The sequence below is a fragment of the Gopherus evgoodei genome, chromosome 7 (genome assembly GCF_007399415.2).
Source record: "Gopherus evgoodei ecotype Sinaloan lineage chromosome 7, rGopEvg1_v1.p, whole genome shotgun sequence".
NCBI classification, from domain to species: domain Eukaryota; kingdom Metazoa; phylum Chordata; order Testudines; family Testudinidae; genus Gopherus; species Gopherus evgoodei.
In genome coordinates this window covers 19562575-19581234 of record NC_044328.1, presented here as the reverse complement: position 1 = coordinate 19581234, position 18660 = coordinate 19562575, and the positions used below count along the sequence as shown (strand labels likewise).

General features: G+C 43.2%; 1 protein-coding gene across 7 annotated transcripts in view; it reads right to left on the bottom strand.

Moving 5' to 3' along the window:
• TACC2 (transforming acidic coiled-coil containing protein 2) overlaps window positions 1-18660 on the bottom strand; it is a 226270-nt gene that overhangs the window by 12100 nt on the left and 195510 nt on the right. For 6 of the 7 annotated variants that reach the window (XM_030569228.1, XM_030569226.1, XM_030569232.1 and 3 more), the window contains 3 exons: window positions 12718-12861; window positions 9811-9887; window positions 4397-4440 (listed from right to left, as the gene is read on the bottom strand). In XM_030569228.1, coding sequence (XP_030425088.1) covers window positions 4397-4440; window positions 9811-9887; window positions 12718-12861 — 265 coding nt within the window. Of the gene's footprint in view, window positions 1-150; window positions 160-4396; window positions 4441-9810; window positions 9888-12717; window positions 12862-18660 lie in introns of all 7 variants that reach the window. The other variant, XM_030569225.1, reaches the window with a different exon arrangement.

Here is an 18660-nt window from a genome sequence, read left to right as displayed (position 1 = left end):
GCAAAAGAAAGATATTACCCAATATCTTTCAAACCTATTTTCAATCTCTGTTAATATTTGCATTATTTAATGGAGATGAGGCAAATACAAAGAATAAAAGCAAAAAAAAAAAAAAGCAATATGTCAAAGTTGGTGAAAAGCATTACTTACCAGGTTTGCCTGTTTATTTGTTTTGCAAGCAAATAGCAAGAAGCAAAAAAAATGGAAGCAAAATAGAAAATCAGGGAATTTGTTAGGAAAGCAGAAATAAATTAATGCTCAACAACCTGTAATGCAGAAAGCATAAAATTATTTTGTTTTTATAATGAGATTTTTAAAAACATCTTTTAACTTTGAAATATATTAATATGTCTCTGGAGAGAAAAATTACAAATACATTTCCATTGCAATGGTGAAAAGTAACCACAAAATGGACCTTTCAGGAAAAAATTATAGATGAATACGATGCTCACGAAAGCAAAGGACCATTGAAATGCATCCTTCTAAAAAGGGCCAGGACAAGTTACCACTTAAGTACAGCCGAATGGTGAATTTTATAATGGAGAATTAACTTGAGCCCAACACAGTGAAAACAAGGGCAGTGTAAACTTTCTTACACGGTTCAGCTGATGCACCCCATTCCTGATCTGCAACGCTGTTATTAGTCCACTCTTTGAGCTTCTCATGAACAAAACATGCTAAGAGTGCGTGTGCGCGCACGCGCATGCGTACAAACATGCAATAGGTGCTGAGGCAAACTGGAATTCATTTAATGAAAAAGGAAACAAAGATATACATGCAAAAAGGCACTAGTTGGGTATGGAGCTATGTATTGACAGCTACAATGCTCTCACTCACAAAATACAGATCACAGAATGAAACTTCTTGGATGAGTTAAATAGAGCAATATTTGTCCCTACATGTATAAACTAGCGAATTTAGGATCTGCTCCCATTGAAGTCAATGGTAAAATCCCTATTAATGGGTTACATAGAGACACAAGACATTCTAGAAAAGCTCTATTAGGATCTATTGACCTAATTGAATATTCCTTCAAAGGGATTAGAGAAATAGGTTCAGTTGTAATTAAGTCGACTTCTAGTAGATGGTTTTATAAAGAGATCAAGGGTTCAGTCATAAATAGAAACAATTCAGGTGAGTGTACCCATGTTGAAGTACACGATTTTCCTTCTTTTGTTTTATCATTAAGGCAGCATTGCTTGCAACAAGAATGCACACCTGACTCTTCATGAGTACAGGTATAGTATATTGCTAATCAGCTTTTTTTCTACATGCTAAATGACCCTATTCCTTATTCAATTAAGTGAGCTCATCATGATCCAAAATTAATAACATAATTTAGAGCCATGTTTCTAAATATCTGCTACAGATCCTGTTTTGACACAATTAGACACTGTTTAACAAGCATCATCAACTTATATGAATTCAAACTATAAGGATCTTACCGTTTGCTCTGTGATCAGAGACCAGAAATTTTAATTATTCTTCATTTGTTGGAAATAATGATAAAGAAAACAGCTGAAGTTCCTTAGAATTTACTCCTTGATGACACTATTTCACTGATAGTAATTTTCATTCATCAAACATTACATGATATAAAATTGACAGTGTATCAGTGGAAGGAGCTCAGGCATCCTAGTCATGGGTGCCTTAACAGGCTAGTTATAAAATAAATAGATAGGAGCAGCTTTGGCTGAGATGTAAAGCTATTAAATTATATTTTATTTATAAATCTCGAACACTGAATGCTCAGCTTCAGGCAAGGCTAAAGGTGTTAACAACATAGTACGCTGCAATCTGAAAAACTGTGTGTGCAGTTTAAAGTAAGTCATCTGTAATGGGCACCCATTTGCTACTACCTACAGCGTCCCTTTTCTATAAAATTCCTGTGCTGTACATTCTTGCATCATTAATTTATATAATAATCATAATATAATAATTGTTGTTATTATTATTACCACCATGCTGCCTAGGAACCATAGTCACGGACCAAGGTCCCTTTGCACAGCTCCAAGCACTAACTGAACAAAAATTATGTCACACTGAAATCACTGTGTAAGTGGAAATAAATAGTCCCCTCCAACAGGTATAAAATAAAGTGCACTAAATAGCTTAAAAGTAGAACTTGAAATAGTAGTCACTGAAAAAGAATATTTTGATGGTTAACTATTCAAACTGGCTTGGAAGAAAAGGACAGCTGTAGTATCTGACCAAATGTATGGCCAGGTGAGACTGAAGAACTTTCTAAGTTCCTGTTGTGGCAGTTCGTTTCTGTGTGGAGGCTGAATACAGACTTAAGTACTCGAACATAAAAAATGGAAATATATCCTCAGCCTCCCTGGCTATGTGCTGCAAAACCCTAAAAAGAAGACCTATCTGGGATACTGGACGAAAACATTTGACACAGGGAAAAGCCAACTCAGTCTTGGGAAATATGAATCTTGGACGTGAAACACAGGAAACAATTTCAGATTGTATAAGAAATCAGCCAAGTCACATTATGAAGACTCTAGGGCCTGATTCTCCACCGCACTGAGCCAGTTTTATGCTGTTGCATCTCTACCAACTTCACTGGAGACAAACCAGTATAAATCTAGTATAAAATAGTGGAGAAATCAGCCCAAAGTGTTTTCTGCTATTATAAAATGTGCATTATAAATGTCAGGGCACCAGGTGAAGGCATCCAAATTAAACGGGGATTTAAAGCTCTTAAATTTGAAAGGGTAGGAGAAGTTAGGTCAGCACTCTCTGGAAGAGGAGTTAAGACCTTATTCTGAAGTCACTTATGCAATGCTTATTTACATTTTTCACCTGAATGGCAAGAGATGCACAATGCTGCAGTGAATGAAATTAGTCATCTGCAGGGGAGGGAATATATTTCCCTACGGTTCTACTGTTTACATGAAAAGAAGTTGAGATCTGTCGGTGCAAAAATAGTCAAATTATTAATCATTATTATTATTGTCATTTTGCTTTGGGCAAAAACAAGCAAGTCTCTTATAATTCACTGGTTTAAATGAAATACGCGTAACTCATCTTCTGAGCTTCTTACTCACTGACTCCTTCCACAACATCCAGCCCATAGATCTAGGCAGTATATGTGGGGAAGTGCCAACATTATGAAAATATTACTCTAATCTTAGTGATATTAATGTAGAAGAAATGAGAAAAAATAACCAAAACATTTGGTGTTATGCGATACGATACACAAAAAATGGAAAGTGCCAGTTTCAACAGAGGGTAACACAATGACATTTATAAATGTCAATGATAATACTCTAGTAGATGTTATGAAAACTTTTCTCATTATCAGTCAATTTGTAACATAGAGGCACATACACATTACATGCCACACATATAGAGCTTTACTGGGTACTTCCCATGACCATTCTCTGCTATAAATAATATTATATTGTAAAGAACAGTAGAAATCCTCTGAGCACATTACAATACAACCACTTTCCCCTCTCTTTGATTAAATCATTAGTCTGAGTTGATCTCCCTTCTGAAGCTCACATTCCAAAAGAAATAGATATAAGTTTATCTCTGATTGGCCTACCTTTCCTGGCCCTCGGAGACAAAGCTCCAAATGAAGCATCCTGCTGGACATAACACTAGTCACTCTGCCCCCCTCGCAAACTGAGAACCTTCTATAACAAGAAAGCCAGAATCTGAAAATAATAAGGGTTAGGAGGTCCTCCAAAGAAGGCTTTTTAAAACAAGACCTTTTGAGCTAGGCCTAAAATGTCAGCAGAGTCCAGGAGTCTTGCAATTTCTGTTTTTGAGAAACTTTGTAAGTGATCTTTTATTTGCAAGACATTTTGTGAACAAATATTTCCCAGCTTTTCTAGGCGTAGATCCTCTCATAATTTATACTCTCAAAGCCCCTTAACTTCAGTAAGTCACTCAGGGTTTGGCCCCTAGTGATCTCTGATCTGAGAGTGGAGTTAATTCACGTTTTTGCTGGAATAAATGTACCTACAACAGATGGCCTCTGTTGGTGCGAAGAAACAAGTTTTGGTACTGGTAGTTAAGAAAAAAGTTGTGTGTGTCTGGTAAGAGTAAGTTAAATGACACAAATGCCTTTCTGCAAGAGATATTCTTGAAACTCAGCCAAAATAGTTGTGCATTCTGGACATGTTTTCTATGGAATAGCTTGCTTTTGGTGAGAAATCTGGGACAATCTCGAACGCTTCAGATTATAGTATCCGCAGAATGGAGTACTTATTTTTCAGCTTAAACTAGCAGCATTTAATTCTGCCCTCAGAAATTCCCATGAACGTCCACAGGAGTTCAACAGGTGTATCCAAGGACAGAATTAGGCCCCCGGCCATACACATATTTCTGTGCTCTCTTCAGAGTCTACAAAAGCATATTCCATAGCAGTAACACCTACCTATCATCTGTGCAATCGTCTTCTCATATTCTGAAACTATTTTCCTATAAAAGAAATGAAAAGAAAAGCTGTGTTTGCAAATGTTATAGTTGCTAAGTGCTTACTTGGATAACAAGACTATTAAATAGCTGCACTTTTATATCATGGCAAAATGCAATACAGATCCACTTCACACACACTTAGGAGCTATATAATCCCTTGTACTATTTTGTTTGAGGCTGTTGCATTATTATTGACTCTATGAAACAAAAATAACCGAGCAATAAATTCAATACAACCAAGCTGTTCAAATGCTGATTCTAATTTTTTAATTTGCCATTTGAATATAAAAGGAAGAGAGTAGATACAGCTTCTTTTATTCACAATAATCCTAAAGTACTTCACCAACCATGAATTATATCGAGAGTCATATTTTCATTTAGGATCTGGAGCCATGGAAAGTTTGATTCATGTCAGTGTGTGTGGGGTAGGAGGGAGAGACACAATTTTCTTCCTTTTTTTCCTCTCTCTCTTTTGATTGGCTTGTGTTTATTTTTACTTTAAACTTCACAGAAAAGTTAGGTTGGTTAGGAAAAAGTTGAGAGGCCCTCATTTTAAAGATAGCTATCCAATCCTATGCACATCAAATACAAAGTAAGGGACAGTTAATTCAGTTTTTAAGACTGAAAAAATCACCCAAAATAGTCAATCATGCAGCACAGGATTGCCCTAATTTTGTGCAATTTCTGTAAAACAATCAGCAAAATGATAATGTCATGCTTAGGCCGTATTTTAAATAATACAGTCACATCCTGCTTTGAATTTTCTTCTTGAAAAGAGGTTAACCAAAATAAGCAGATTAAAAGTGATTTGAAAAGCTGATCCACTGCTTCCCAGAGCCAAATCAAGCTAATGAAATGAGACTAGCCATAGCTGTTCTTTGAATGATGAGCCACATATGACTGTCTATCAAAACAAAATAACCATGTGTTTAGTTCACCTGAAGTGCGTATTCAAAATATCCCTTTTACATTTTTTTGTTTGTGTTCTGTAAAGTCGAATTTAATTGCTGCATTTTGGAAAAGTGTTTTGCAAATAGGGTTGCGTTCTGGGGTGGGAGAAAGCTTAAGTCCAAAGGTTGATAACAAATGGGGAAGTGATGGGATAACCCCTCAAAATACAATGAGTTATTTATAACCTTTCCACCTAAACAAAAACAAAGTGAAACTCAAGTTAAAAGTGACTCTAGTAATTAATGTAAAGTCCACCCTTAATGAACACTGGCCCAATGCTGCCTCTATTAGCCCCAGTCCTGTTGAGGGGTCAGAAAAGCCAGCTGGGAAGTCATGTTGACCTCAGTGAGATTCCACATTCAAGTAATGATCCAGGTTGTAGAGCTCTTTGCAGGACTGGAACCAGGAAATGCACAGTCACGTGCCGTGCTATTTGTGGAAAAGTAGGGCAGAGCTTTGGCAAGCACTGCACAGCTCTTAGTATCCACCTGCAGATTTGCTCAGAGTCGCTGAGGCTGCTCTCAAAGCATTAATTTTGCTGTAAAAAGGCAATTTAAATTTAAAAACAAAGTTAGCTGTAGGGATTTTCTGTTGAAAGGAAGGGCTCTATTAGCATCCACAGAAGAGTTCAATAGCTACAGTAGGAAGAATTTTAGAGACACATCGAGTTTTTAACAGCTCTGTATACCCTAGGAAATTACATGCTGTTAGATCAGGAACCTGAGGAGTTATGGCATCAAACTTATTGTTAGACACTATGTGCTAACACAATGCAATTTCCCAGTCTAGACTAGCCCATACAAGTTAGAAATAGAAAGTCAGGAGACCATGCTGTCCATTTCTTTGCCACAGCAGGACTGTTTGCTACAGAAAATGTTCTAGTGTTTTGCCCTGTCTAGATTTAAAAGTGCAAGGTGAACCTTGTGAGACTATTTCACGACCTCAAAAGATCTAATGTCAAAAAAAAATTTCCTAACATTCAGTCCACATTTTGCAGTGTATAATTAGCTCCCCAATTCTATCCACTATTATGTTATTATCCTTGATCCATGCATACAACCCTGCTTGATAGCAGCAGGAGTTGTAAATATAGATCAACATTTGAAATGACCCTTAAATTTTTGCTTTCAAATGCTTGTTTATGCAATGTCTTTACAAGAAAAGTTTTTAAGAACCACCCCCTCCCCCTGTAAAGCCTCAGATGTGGTTGTGGCAGTTTGCTCCTTAGAGGAGTGACTAAAAAAATAGGCCTGAAATAGGGCTCTTATTTACAAGATAAAAAATTAAAAATACATGAAGAAAATTAAAAACCTTAAAGACCCTTGTAGCGAGGGGCCCCACTCCCCCGGGCTCCTGAGGTACATAGGCCAGAGAAGGTGCGGCCACGAGTGGAGGCCCCGCCGCCTGTCCCCGCCCCCCGGAAGTCAAGGGGCGGGACAGGAAGTCCAAGGCCCGTCCCGCCTGTCCCCGCCCCCCAGAAGTCAGGGGGCGGGACCAGAAGTACAAAAGCCCGGCCCCAGCGCTCAGTTAGGAGGAGGCTGCCAGAGAAGGCAGACGCTAGGGCCCGAGCTCCTGCTGGGCCGGCCTACCCCGTGCCCAGTACCCGGAGGGGTACTGGCCTGACCTCCCCTGGGGCCAGTACTCAGAGGAGCCGACTGAGCGGTCCGACACTCGGCCTGTGGAGGACCTATCTGGACCTCCCGACGCCCGGTACCCCGAAGAGTGGACTGGACCTCCCGACGCCCGGTACCCCGAGGAGTGGACTGGACCTCCCGACGCCCGGTACCCCGAGGAGTGGACTGGACCTCCCAACACTTGACACCCCGACGAGTGGACTGGACCTCCCGACGCCCGGTACCCCGAGGAGTGGACTGGACCTCCCGACGCCCAGTACCCTGAGGAGTGGACTGGACCTCCCGACGCCCGGTACCCGAGGAGTGGACTGGACCTCCCGACGCCCGGTACCCTGAGGAGTGGACTGGACCTCCCGACGCCTGGTACCCTGAGGAGTGGACTGGACCTCCCAACACTTGATACCCCGAGGAGTGGACTGGACCTCCCGACGCCCGGTACCCCGAGGAGTGGACTGGACCTCCCGACGCCCGGTACCCTGAGGAGTGGACTGGACCTCCCGACGCCCGGTACCCCGAGGAGTGGACTGGACCTCCCGACGCCCGGTACCCCGAGGAGTGGACTGGACCTCCCGACGCCTGGTACCCTGAGGAGTGGACCGGACCTCCCAACACTTGATACCCCGACGAGTGGACTGGACCTCCCGACGCCCGGTACCCCGAGGAGTGGACTGGACCTCCCGACGCCCGGTACCCTGAGGAGTGGACTGGACCTCCCGACGCCTGGTACCCTGAGGAGTGGACCGGACCTCCCAACACTTGATACCCCGATGAGTGGACTGGACCTCCTGACGCCGGACACCCTGAGGAACCCATGATCTGGGACCCCCCAGACTACGCTGGCAGAGGGCAGGTACCCAGTGAGGGGGAGGTTGGAAGTGTCCCGGGGGCAGCCGACCCCAGTCAGGCTGCAGGCTCACCTGAGCCGATGGCAGTGTGTTTCGGTCAGGATCCCCCACTGACCGCTAGCGGTGTTGACCGCTACTAGGGCCCCGGCCTGGAACGCAGTGGAGTGGGAGGGCCTGCGTTCCCCCTGCCACCCCTCCAAGGGTGGCAGACTCCCGCCTCCCCTGGCCTGTGGAGGCCATATACTGTTCCCCTGTGCTCAGCCCCGCTCACGAGGCCTGAGCCTAGACTGTGGGTGTTGCCCCGCTCTGCCCAAGGGCCTGGGCATACTTACATACTGTTCCCCTGTGCTCAGCCCCGCTGACGAGGCCCGAGCCTAGACTTTGGGTGTTGCCCCGCTCTGCCCAAGGGCCTGGGCGTACTTACATACTGTTCCCCTGTGCTCAGCCCCGCTGACGAGGCCCGAGCCTAGACTGTGGGTGTTGCCCCGCTCTGCCCAAGGGCCTGGGCATACTTACATACTGTTCCCCTGTGCTCAGCCCCGCTGACGAGGCCCGAGCCTAGACTTTGGGTGTTGCCCCGCTCTGCCCAAGGGCCTGGGCATACTTACATACTGTTCCCCTGTGCTCAGCCCCGCTGACGAGGCCCGAGCCTAGACTGTGTGTGTTGCCCTGCCCTGCCCAAGGGCCTGGGCGTACTTACATACTGTTCCCCTGTGCTCAGCCCCGCTGACGAGGCCCGAGCCTAGACTGTGGGTGTTGCCCCGCCCTGCCTAAGGGCCTGGGCTTATATATATATACTGTTACCTTGTCGCTCAGCCCCGCTGAAAGGCCTGAGCGTAGACTGTGTGTTGCCCCGCCCTGCCTAAGGGCCTGGGCCACTTGCTAACTGTTGTGGGTTCACTCCGCCCCGCAGCAAGGGACGGGCCCCAAGTTGACAGAGCGTGGTGGGCCAGTGTGGCTCCCCTCTGCCCGCAAGGAGGGTTGAGCCCTGGCGCCACTCTACTACAACCCTCTATAATATCTGTTATCAGGTTTCTTTTCCTATTAATCATATTCTCAGGCCCAGTTCAGTGAGACAGACCAGCTCATTCTGTGCCTCACTTCGTCTTGTACAACCTATTTATGCGATGATACCAATAATAAGGAAAACAATCATTTGGTACACATCTGGTACAAAGACCAAAATTTCAGTAAAGGGGAAAAACAATACTGATCCTTTGTGCAATACCATTCAATATATCAAAATATAGTGTCTTTCAGAGAGAACCTACAGTTCACCATCATCCCTTGGAATGGCAGAAATAGACCCAAAAACCAAAATCAAGCTGATCTTTCTTCTGTGTAGAACTTTAAAATGACCTCAAGAGTTGGGTGAATACTGCCAAAAACTTCTTTGCCAATAGTCACTTGGATGTGTAAATGAATCTGCTTTGCCTGTTCTGTTCGTGCTCTTTTTGTTTTCACCTTCTGCAAACATTCATGCACTTGAATTTTACTGGCACAAATGCTATTAAATTTACCAGTGTGAATATTCCTACAAAAAAGTGCAGGTGCATACATTCAGTCAGAGAACAGAAACAATACCATGTTATCTATCTGACTAATGACAACTAAACAACATAGCCCGAATAGGGGAACGTTTACCCTTGGGCAGAGAACCAGCCTAAGATCAAATGCACCAACACCTCTTAACGCTCACTATTTTGAGGATTTTATGTGGTTAAAGTGATGATTTGGCCTTATGTGTATCTGAGCAGGGGTAAATTTCAAAAGCAGTGAATAACAAAAACTAACAGAAAATGAGTTAGGATCAGTCCAAAGTGTGTAGTCCAAAAAAATACTGAATTTTTTTTTAATAACTAATACATTTGTGCAAATCCCAGTTTGTTTGTGGATATTCATAAGAAGAAAGATTCAACTAATCTTATCAATGACTGCCTCACCTCATCTCCATCACTTCCCTTCGGCTTTCTTCATATTTATCTTTCCACTCAGATACTTCTCTTTCTTTGGCCACAGTCTATACAGAGAAAGAGGAAACAGGTTGTAACAAAATTAGGTAAATCCAAGGAATTCATTAAGACGCTAGGTAGCTAGATACTAGAACTAAATTATATTTTAATGGGTTACATAACTGCTTTTTAAATGTAATATTCAATGCTGATACTAGAGGAGAAATCGGCAACCTACGGCATGTGCGCCACCTTTGGCCTGCGAGCCGATTTTGCCTGGCACATGGCTGCCAGCTGGCGTCCTGGCCGCTGGCCCCACTCAGCACGCAGCCGGCTGAGTGAATGCAACCTCAGGCCGGCAGAGGCTGAGCGGGGCTGGTGGCCAGGACTCCAGACCGGCGGCAGGCAGGCCCCCTAGCTCCCCACCTCACCGCGCTCGGGTTCTGCAGCTCCCAGGAGTGTGAGCCGCTGGGGCACGAGGCCCTTATCCTGCTGCGGGAGGGGCAGTGGCTCACACTCCTGGGAGCAGCAGAGCGCGAATGTGGCGAGTGGGGAGCCAGGCGGTGCATGGGGACCACCATCTGCATGCATCTGCTGCATGAGCCCCCCTGGGGGGAGCCACTGGGCCACAGCCCGGGCAGGTGCACCCCCCGGCTCCCTCCTCACCGCATTTGGGTTCTGCAGCTCCCAGAAGTGTGAGCTGCCGTCGCCGCTGCCCCTCCTGCTGCCTCAGCACTCCATGTGGAATTTTGCCTCCACGTGGAGACAGTGTCTGACCGGCATGGACATGGTAAGGGGAGTCCCAGGGGGCAGTCAGGGAGCAGGGGGAGGGTTGGATGGGTTGGGAGTTCTGGGGGTCCTGTCGGGGGCAGGGAGTGGTTGGATGGGGCGTGGGAGTCCCCGGGGGTCTGTTTGGGAGCAGGGGTGTGGATACGGGTTAGGCCAGTCAGGGGACAGGAAGGGGGTAGGGTCCTAGGGGGGCAGTTAGGGTGGGGGGTCTCAGGAGGAGGCAGTCAGGGGACAAGAGCAGGGAGGCTTAAGTAAGGGTGGGGTTCTGGGGGGCAGTTATGGGCAGGGTTCCCAGGAGGGGGCAGTCAGGGGACAAAGAGCGCGCGGGAGTTGGGGGTTCTGACCAGGGCAATTGGGGTGGGAAGAGGGAGGGAGTGGATGGGGGCTAGGCCAGGGCTCTCCCCTCTTTTTTGATTGCTGAAATATGGTAGCCCTAGGCGAGGGGGAAACCGGGGGGAGGTGCATGGGGGCTGGAGACTGCATACATCCACTGCAGCCTGCAGGAGCCCCCAGGAGAGGCACCAGGCCACAGCCTGGGTAGGAGGGGTGGGGGGCCCAGCTGCTTCCCACTAGCAGTGCCGCTGCCTTTGCAGGGGAATTGCCCCCCTGCACCGTGCTGCCTCCTCCATGGCTGGGGCTCACTGCTGCTGCAAGCAAGATGCTCTGGCTCTCTGGTGCCCTGGAAGGTGGTTCCTCCCTGCTGAGCTGCTGCAGCAGCCCAAGCCCGGCAAAGCCAGTGAGTGGACTCGGGGCGGGGACCACCTGGGTGGGGTGAGGAGGGCTCGCAGGGGGTGTGTGCACCCTCCAGGGGAGTTCAGGGGGTACGGAGGGGGGAACCTGATCTGGGGAGCAGCCCCTGGGCAGGCTGGCCCCTGGGGTCTATAAAGGCTCATTGGGATTTGCCCCTCAATGAACCAATGTGTGTGTGTGTGGGGAGGGGGGGGGTGCAAGGTGGAAGTTTCGCCTAGGGTGCAAAATATCCTTGCACTGATCCTGCCCCAGGGGGTGCATGCACCCCAGGTTAAGAACCACTGCACTAAACTGATAAGACCTGCATTTTAATTTAAGTTTAAATGAAGCTTCTTAAACATTTAAAAAAACTTTTTTATTTAACATATATAGAACAATAGTTTATAGACTTATAGAGAGAGACCTTCTAAAAACGTTATAATGTATTACCGGCACGCGAAACCTTAAATTAGAGTGAATAAATGAAGACTCGGCACAGCACTTCTGAAAGGCTGCTGACCCCTGTACTAGAGAAAGGCCTGCACTGGAGATTTCATATCCAGATTTGGATCCAAAACCATAAGCCCCCAAGGAACTTTTCCATTTCAAAACATAAGGCCTGCATTCAGATGTGTGCATGTGGAACCCAACTCAAATGTCGCCAAACTCTTTTGAGAGGTGGTAAATCCTGTGTTTAAATTTATGCTCCTCCCTAATTACACGAAGATACTTTTACAGAGCTATTCTATTCCTCTGTAGAAGAAGTGCCCTTATATCCGATTCCACAAGGGACCAAATCTTTAAATTCTTCAGTAATGAATCCTGAAGGAATGCTATATTCGTGCACGTATGTCTGAACTGAATAACCATGGAATCATAATACCCATAACCTACATTCCTCCTTGTCCCTCCCCCTCCTGGTATATGTTATATCCACACAGTTTGTGCTTTTTAAACATTAGATTGAATCATCTTTTCAGGCAGGGACCAGTCTTTCATATTTTCTGTGAAGCACCGTGAGGCACTATAAAATAATAAAAAGTATAACATTTGTTTTGAAAATATTAACCAATATTCCATTACTCAAGTTGTATAGATTGCAGGTAACTAACTACACAGTGCTATGTAAAATAAATAATACAAATTTCCATATACTGGGTCTGATTCTCATCTACGCCCAGCAAATAAAACCTACTTCCATTTTAAGTCCCTTTTATGCTGCCAGAGCAGTGTAAAGGGGCCTTACTGTATATAAAAATCAGGGCCACAGTTTTCAGTACAGACTATGTCTAGTTCAGGTGAATTGATTTTGAGAAAACTAAGAAGAAAAAAACTACCAACAGAAGAAACTTCTTATTTTCAGAGACTATAAAAAGTTACCTCCTGTCTGGCAATTTGTAGTGCAGAATCCAAATCTTCTTGCTGGTAGAGCAGATCTGTGGTATTTTCTGCCTCAGAAGTGCTGATTCGGGAGTACAGAGTACTTTTAGAGATGGGAACATCTGCTGGAATACCAGGCTCTTTCTGTATATTAAAAAAAAGAAGAAATTTACCATTGATTATGGGTTTACTAATAGTTCAGCTGGCCTTTTAATGGGAAAAATGAAACAATGAGGAAATGTGACCTTACAATGAATGGAAAACATTAGAGTGACAATCTGTTAATATTCATGACTTCATTCTTATACAGAAAACAATAAAGATAATGCTGGGAAATAAAATTTTGAAGCCATGAGTTAGAACTTCTCAAAACTATTCTATACCTGAAAAAAATGACATATCCAAAAAAGAACATTTGAGTGAAGAAAACAAGAAAAAACTAGAAGCAGTCATCACTGAAGGGGAATCAGTTTGAGTAAAACAATATTTAAAAAGACAGAAAAAGGTAAGCTAACAGATATTGTACCTCATATTAGTTCTGACCAGCCAATGTACTCTCTGTCTACTGTAAATCAGATTCTGTAGATAGTATTAAGGTACTTCAGTATAGGTGGTGCTACTAGGGTGACCGGATGACAAACATGATATATCGGGACCGTGTGCAAACCTGGGAGGGAGGAGGAATGCCGCATGCTTGGGGAAGAGGTGGGTCCAGGGTGAGGATTTGGGGAGGGATCCAATGGGGGAAGAAGGGGGCAGGGCTGGGGGCGGGGGGCGAGATCCCCTCCGGGCTCCGCCTGTGCACAGGAGCGGAGGGCAAAATTGCTTGTTTGTCCAGTGTCCTGACCGAACATCGGTCGGAACGTGGGACAAACAAGCAAATATTGGAACAGTCCCGATAAAATCGGGACATCTGGTCACCCTAGGTGCTACTGCTCCACCTGTATAGAATGTGTGAGTACTAAATAACATTCATAAATTAAGTTCAGTTTTATTTCTAAAGGGCCAGTCTTACTCATCCTACTTGCATGATTCAGATCAAGTCAACAGGGCCATTTGAGTGAGTAAAGCAAACACAGTTTGGCCCAAAGGTGCAAATAAAATGAGAAATGGGGAAAATATTTAAAAACCAGCTATGCAAAACTTACATGCATTATCTTGCAAATAATATAATAAGCCTAAACAATCCAAGATACAAGACATTCAGGGCTAGCCACAGAAAAAAATGAGAAAGATTGTAAAAGAGAATTAGGCAGGTACTAAAAAATAAATAATCACTGTTTTAAGAAAAACATGTGGACGGTGAAAATTGCTCAAGAACGGTTTCATATGTGGAACAAGAGGACAGTGGAGGAGACAGTACTTCAAATTTTTTTGGACTCAGAGAAGATTACAGAAATGGGGTTCAGTGTTCACAAGCACTATCTCAGCATCACACAAACATTAATTAGTGTAGCCTCACAATACCTTAGCAAGGGAAGGAAGTACTATAACCTTCACTTTACAGATGGGTAAATGATGCACTAGAGATTGACGACTAGGTCTCCATTACTCTGTATCTCAGCTAGTCATTTACACTAATGCAAAGTCAGTATAAACAACCATTCAGACATACTAATGTACATGACTACATAAATTGCAGGGTAATGGAAAATCAGGCCCTACATGACTTGTGCAAGGTCACATGGGAAGACCATGGCAATGCTGCAAATTAAGCCCAAGTCTCCTGATTCCTAGTCCATTGTTTTAACTAAAATGTAATACCCTTGTTTAAGATGGTAAAACCCTTATTTAAAAAGGTCCAGGAAACTAAAGACCTACAAGTTCTAATGAGTCTCAAATACACATATGAAAAATGTTTTCGCTTTGTTCAAATCTAATTTAATGGGTAGCTGGGTTTCAATTACCTTTAAGCACGGTTAAAAAAACAAACCAAGAGCAACCCTACTCCCCCCTACACACACACACACCCCTTTAGCAAGTGGATGGGACTTTGCAGTAAAGGGGACTCAAGTAAGATAACAAAATCCTTAAGAAAAAGAGAACTGATGCTCGTAAGAATTTTTTTGAGCTGTCACATATAATACTAGGAATAATGGGACAAACTTCTGTTAAAGAAAGGTCAAGTCTCAAGGAACTTAGCTTAACTCTTTACACACAGAACAGCTAACGCAGTAAGTAAAATACTAAAGGTAGCAATAGAAGCAATTTGCATTATCTAGTAAGTAGCCATGCAGACCAAACAAAGTTTAATGGATAGGACTGAAGATGTTGACATAACTTGTGACATTCAATTAGTAGTATACATGCAAGTATCTACAAAAACACTGCATGTGACAGCCTTTGGATTCTGTGCCTTGAATATGGCTTCTTTAGGATTTGCCTTTACTGTTATGACTTTGTTTCAGGTATTCGTAGTGCTTTTGGGATTTGTTAGTATTTCATTGTTTATATCAAAGTTGTATTTGATCCTATATGTTCAAAGCAAAGTACAAATATCAGGCCAGATCCTGCTTACTTTATCCAATAAATTAAATGGCTTATTCAAGTTAGCAGTATTCGGCCTATTATTTAATCCTCAAAACATCCCTGTCAAACAGGTGAGTATTATTCTGCTATTTACCAATTAGGAAACAGGTAGAGATTAAATAATTTGCCCAAGGACACCTAGTGAGTCCAAAGAACAGCCAGGATTAGAACTCAGAACCTCCTGATTCCTATATTATATAATATTTGTCCAGACTCATTCTCCCAGCAAACATTTCCAGCAGTTAACTGAATGAACATCTGAACAATCTTTTACCCAACTCTGCTATTCATAGTGGTATCATGTACTATGTTAATCAACGCTAACTGCATACACATTACAATGAAAGCCAATGGAAACATTCTCAGGTAGAGAGAATTTATAGCCAACTGGTCAGTAATGTTTATGACCAGCATATAGGAGCCAGAGAGGAAGGGAAACAAGTCACATTAACAAAACTAAAAGCTACAATTAGAAAGGAACACGGAGTTACAGCATCAGCATTTCTAACAATCGAACACTGTTTTTCTTTGTTGAAAAGCAGCATTTCATATGGTAACATCCACCTTTGCTTTATACGTTCTTGATGCACTTGACAGCTTTGTCAAAAAGAGAAAACAATATTAAATTGCAGAACCTCAGACTTCAGATCAACAATTTCCCCAGACGCTCAGCTACAGTCTTGGATATCTGAAAAATCCATGATTGTCTTGTTTCACAGAAACTCAATTTTATTCAGTGGAATTCACCCTTTAAGGCAGAAAGTCTCCTGTAGAACAGGTGGAATGTTAAAGAACCAGGACTGTACCTGAACTGCAGCAAAATAATATATCCCAAACACCATAGTGATATCACACTTAAATAGAATGCAATGGTAAGGGATATAACTTATTGCTCAAATGGCTCATTTGCTCTTAGAAACAAGCATATTGATGACAATAGAATGTTTTTTCAAGGTTCTCTTAAACCATAGCAATCCAGATAAAGAAGAAAAATTTCTTATGCCACATTTGTCCTAAGTACTGTATTATCAATGAGCTTGTGCAGTACAAAAAGCTTGCAGCTCTTCACTCAGCTCAAGTAATTCCCCTCCACAGAGATTATCAACCTCATCCAACATGCACAGTATTTCAAATTCTGATACATCATCATTTGACATCAACTCATCTCTATTGGTAAAACTTTTAAAACCAGTCCTTCCATGTAAATAAAAATGCCACAACGCACAAGAATGTGGGTAACAGAATATGTACTCATTAATAACTATTCCTTTCTGAGGAACCATCTGTTATTCTCTTCTCTGAGCCATATTACAAATCTCCATTTCACATTATGTGCTACATTTGCATGCCTTTCCTACTGAACGATATTTCAGATGTCAGATCACTCCCATGACACGCTCTCCCTCTTGCTCAGGCCCCATATATAATAATCAACTCTGCGTCCAGTATGTAATCCCCAAGTTGCATTCTGGAGTATATATGTTTTACATCTGAACTAACTCTGAATATTGTAGATATAAATCTGTTTTCACAGTAAAGTATTCTTTCCTCCTCCTTCCAGATGAGTGCTTAAGTAAAATTATTTTACTTAATTAAGTGTAAATATATCTATACACATTCCTTATATGCAGGCAAGGTGTGCCTGCATGGTATTTTAAAGCTCGACTTTGAATTTATGCTAATACTTTGCTACTGGATGATCAAACTTTACTTAGGACTGTAAAAATGGTTTTAGGGCTAGATTCCATTGCTGGTGTGATGCAAAGCAGCCAAAGCACAGAGTTAGAATCTAGTCCATGACTTTTATTTTTTGGAAGCCTATTGTACCCTCATTTCACTTTTAGTAACACTGATGAGATATTCACATGCACACACAGATTCATATATAGTTTTTCTACTAAGGGACTTCCGTTCTATTCAAAAGGGGGAAAGTATTTTTCTAAACCTGCTAGTTACTTTATGTGTACTGATGGAATTCTGACCCTATATTTCACTTCTGTCTGACCCTATATTTCACTTCTGTCCACACTGAAATATAGAATGAAGTAGTCTATGAAACACCCAGCATTAAAGTTCACACATCTTCTCTATATGTAATAATTTAGTCCCTTTGACATTAGTCTTGATTCACAGTTACTAGAATAGTGTTAGTAGTTCTAAAGAGCTTTGAAATCACAAAGCAATAAGTTACATTATATTGCTTGCAGCTGAAATGGTAAGGGAAAGTATGTAATGTTCAAATTCTAGGGCCTGTTCCTCTCTCCATAATGTCCACAGCAACAGATCCTGTTAATATCAACAAACATACTGAGGGAAAAAAATCTCTACAAGTTTTATGGTGTGACTGAGATATGAGCCTGCTTTTGTACAGATATAGTAAAGGAGGACTTGTCAAATAATTATTCTATAAGATTATGATTAATGAAGAGGTGTCTTTTCTTCCTTTGTTCTCAATTCCTCTTCTCGCATATCACTGTCCTATAAGAACAGAGGGGTGCAAAATCCCAAGTAGTTCCTTTATAGGCCTTTCTGAGTTCTCATACCACATTGGGTGCTGAACAAGCTATTTTAAAATATGTATATATGTGACAGTTTGTACAGTAAAACTATAGGGCCCAGTATTGTGGATTCAGCATCTAAGAATCAACACAAAAAAGCCAGGCAAAGTGAGTTTAATTAGGACAACTAGCTAAGGGATTTACAAACTATCACATTTCATACACGAAGATCAGTCAGTAGAAGTATCGTATTGACTGGTCATTGAACTCTTACTTTTGATATTTGGGAACCAAACACATTCCTTTTCCTCTGGCCACCTTTCCTGCACTGGGATTGCAAGCATGCAAAATAACAGAATATGAGAAGAGGCACATGACCAATTTCAATATAACTATCAAATGCTAAATCTAATCCAGCTGATTCACTGGTCTTAACAATAACACCAGCATAGGTTCTAATGCAGGGGTGTGCAAACTTTTTGGACTGAGGGCCACATTGGGGAATAGAAATTGTATGGAGGGCCATGAATGCTCACAAAATTGGGGTTGGGGTGTGGGCAGGGGTGAGGGGGTGGGCTCTGGGGTGGGGCTGGGGATGAAGAGTTTGGGGTGCAGGAGGGTGCTCTGGGCTGGGACCTAGGAGCTCAGAGGGCAGGAGGGGGAGCAGGCCTGGGGCAGGGGTGCAAGTTCTGGCTGGGTGTGCGTGCTCTGGGGTGGGGCTGGGGATGAGAAGTTTTGGGTGTATGAGCATGCTCTGGGCTGGGATGGAGGGGTTTGGAGAGTGGGAAGGGGATCAGGGCTCAGGCAGGGGTCACCTACTTCTGATGCACATGTACCTACTTCTGATACAGATGGAGTTGGGGCGTGTGGAGAGGCTCAGGGGTGTGGCCCCCAACTCAGCGCCCCACAGAGTGGG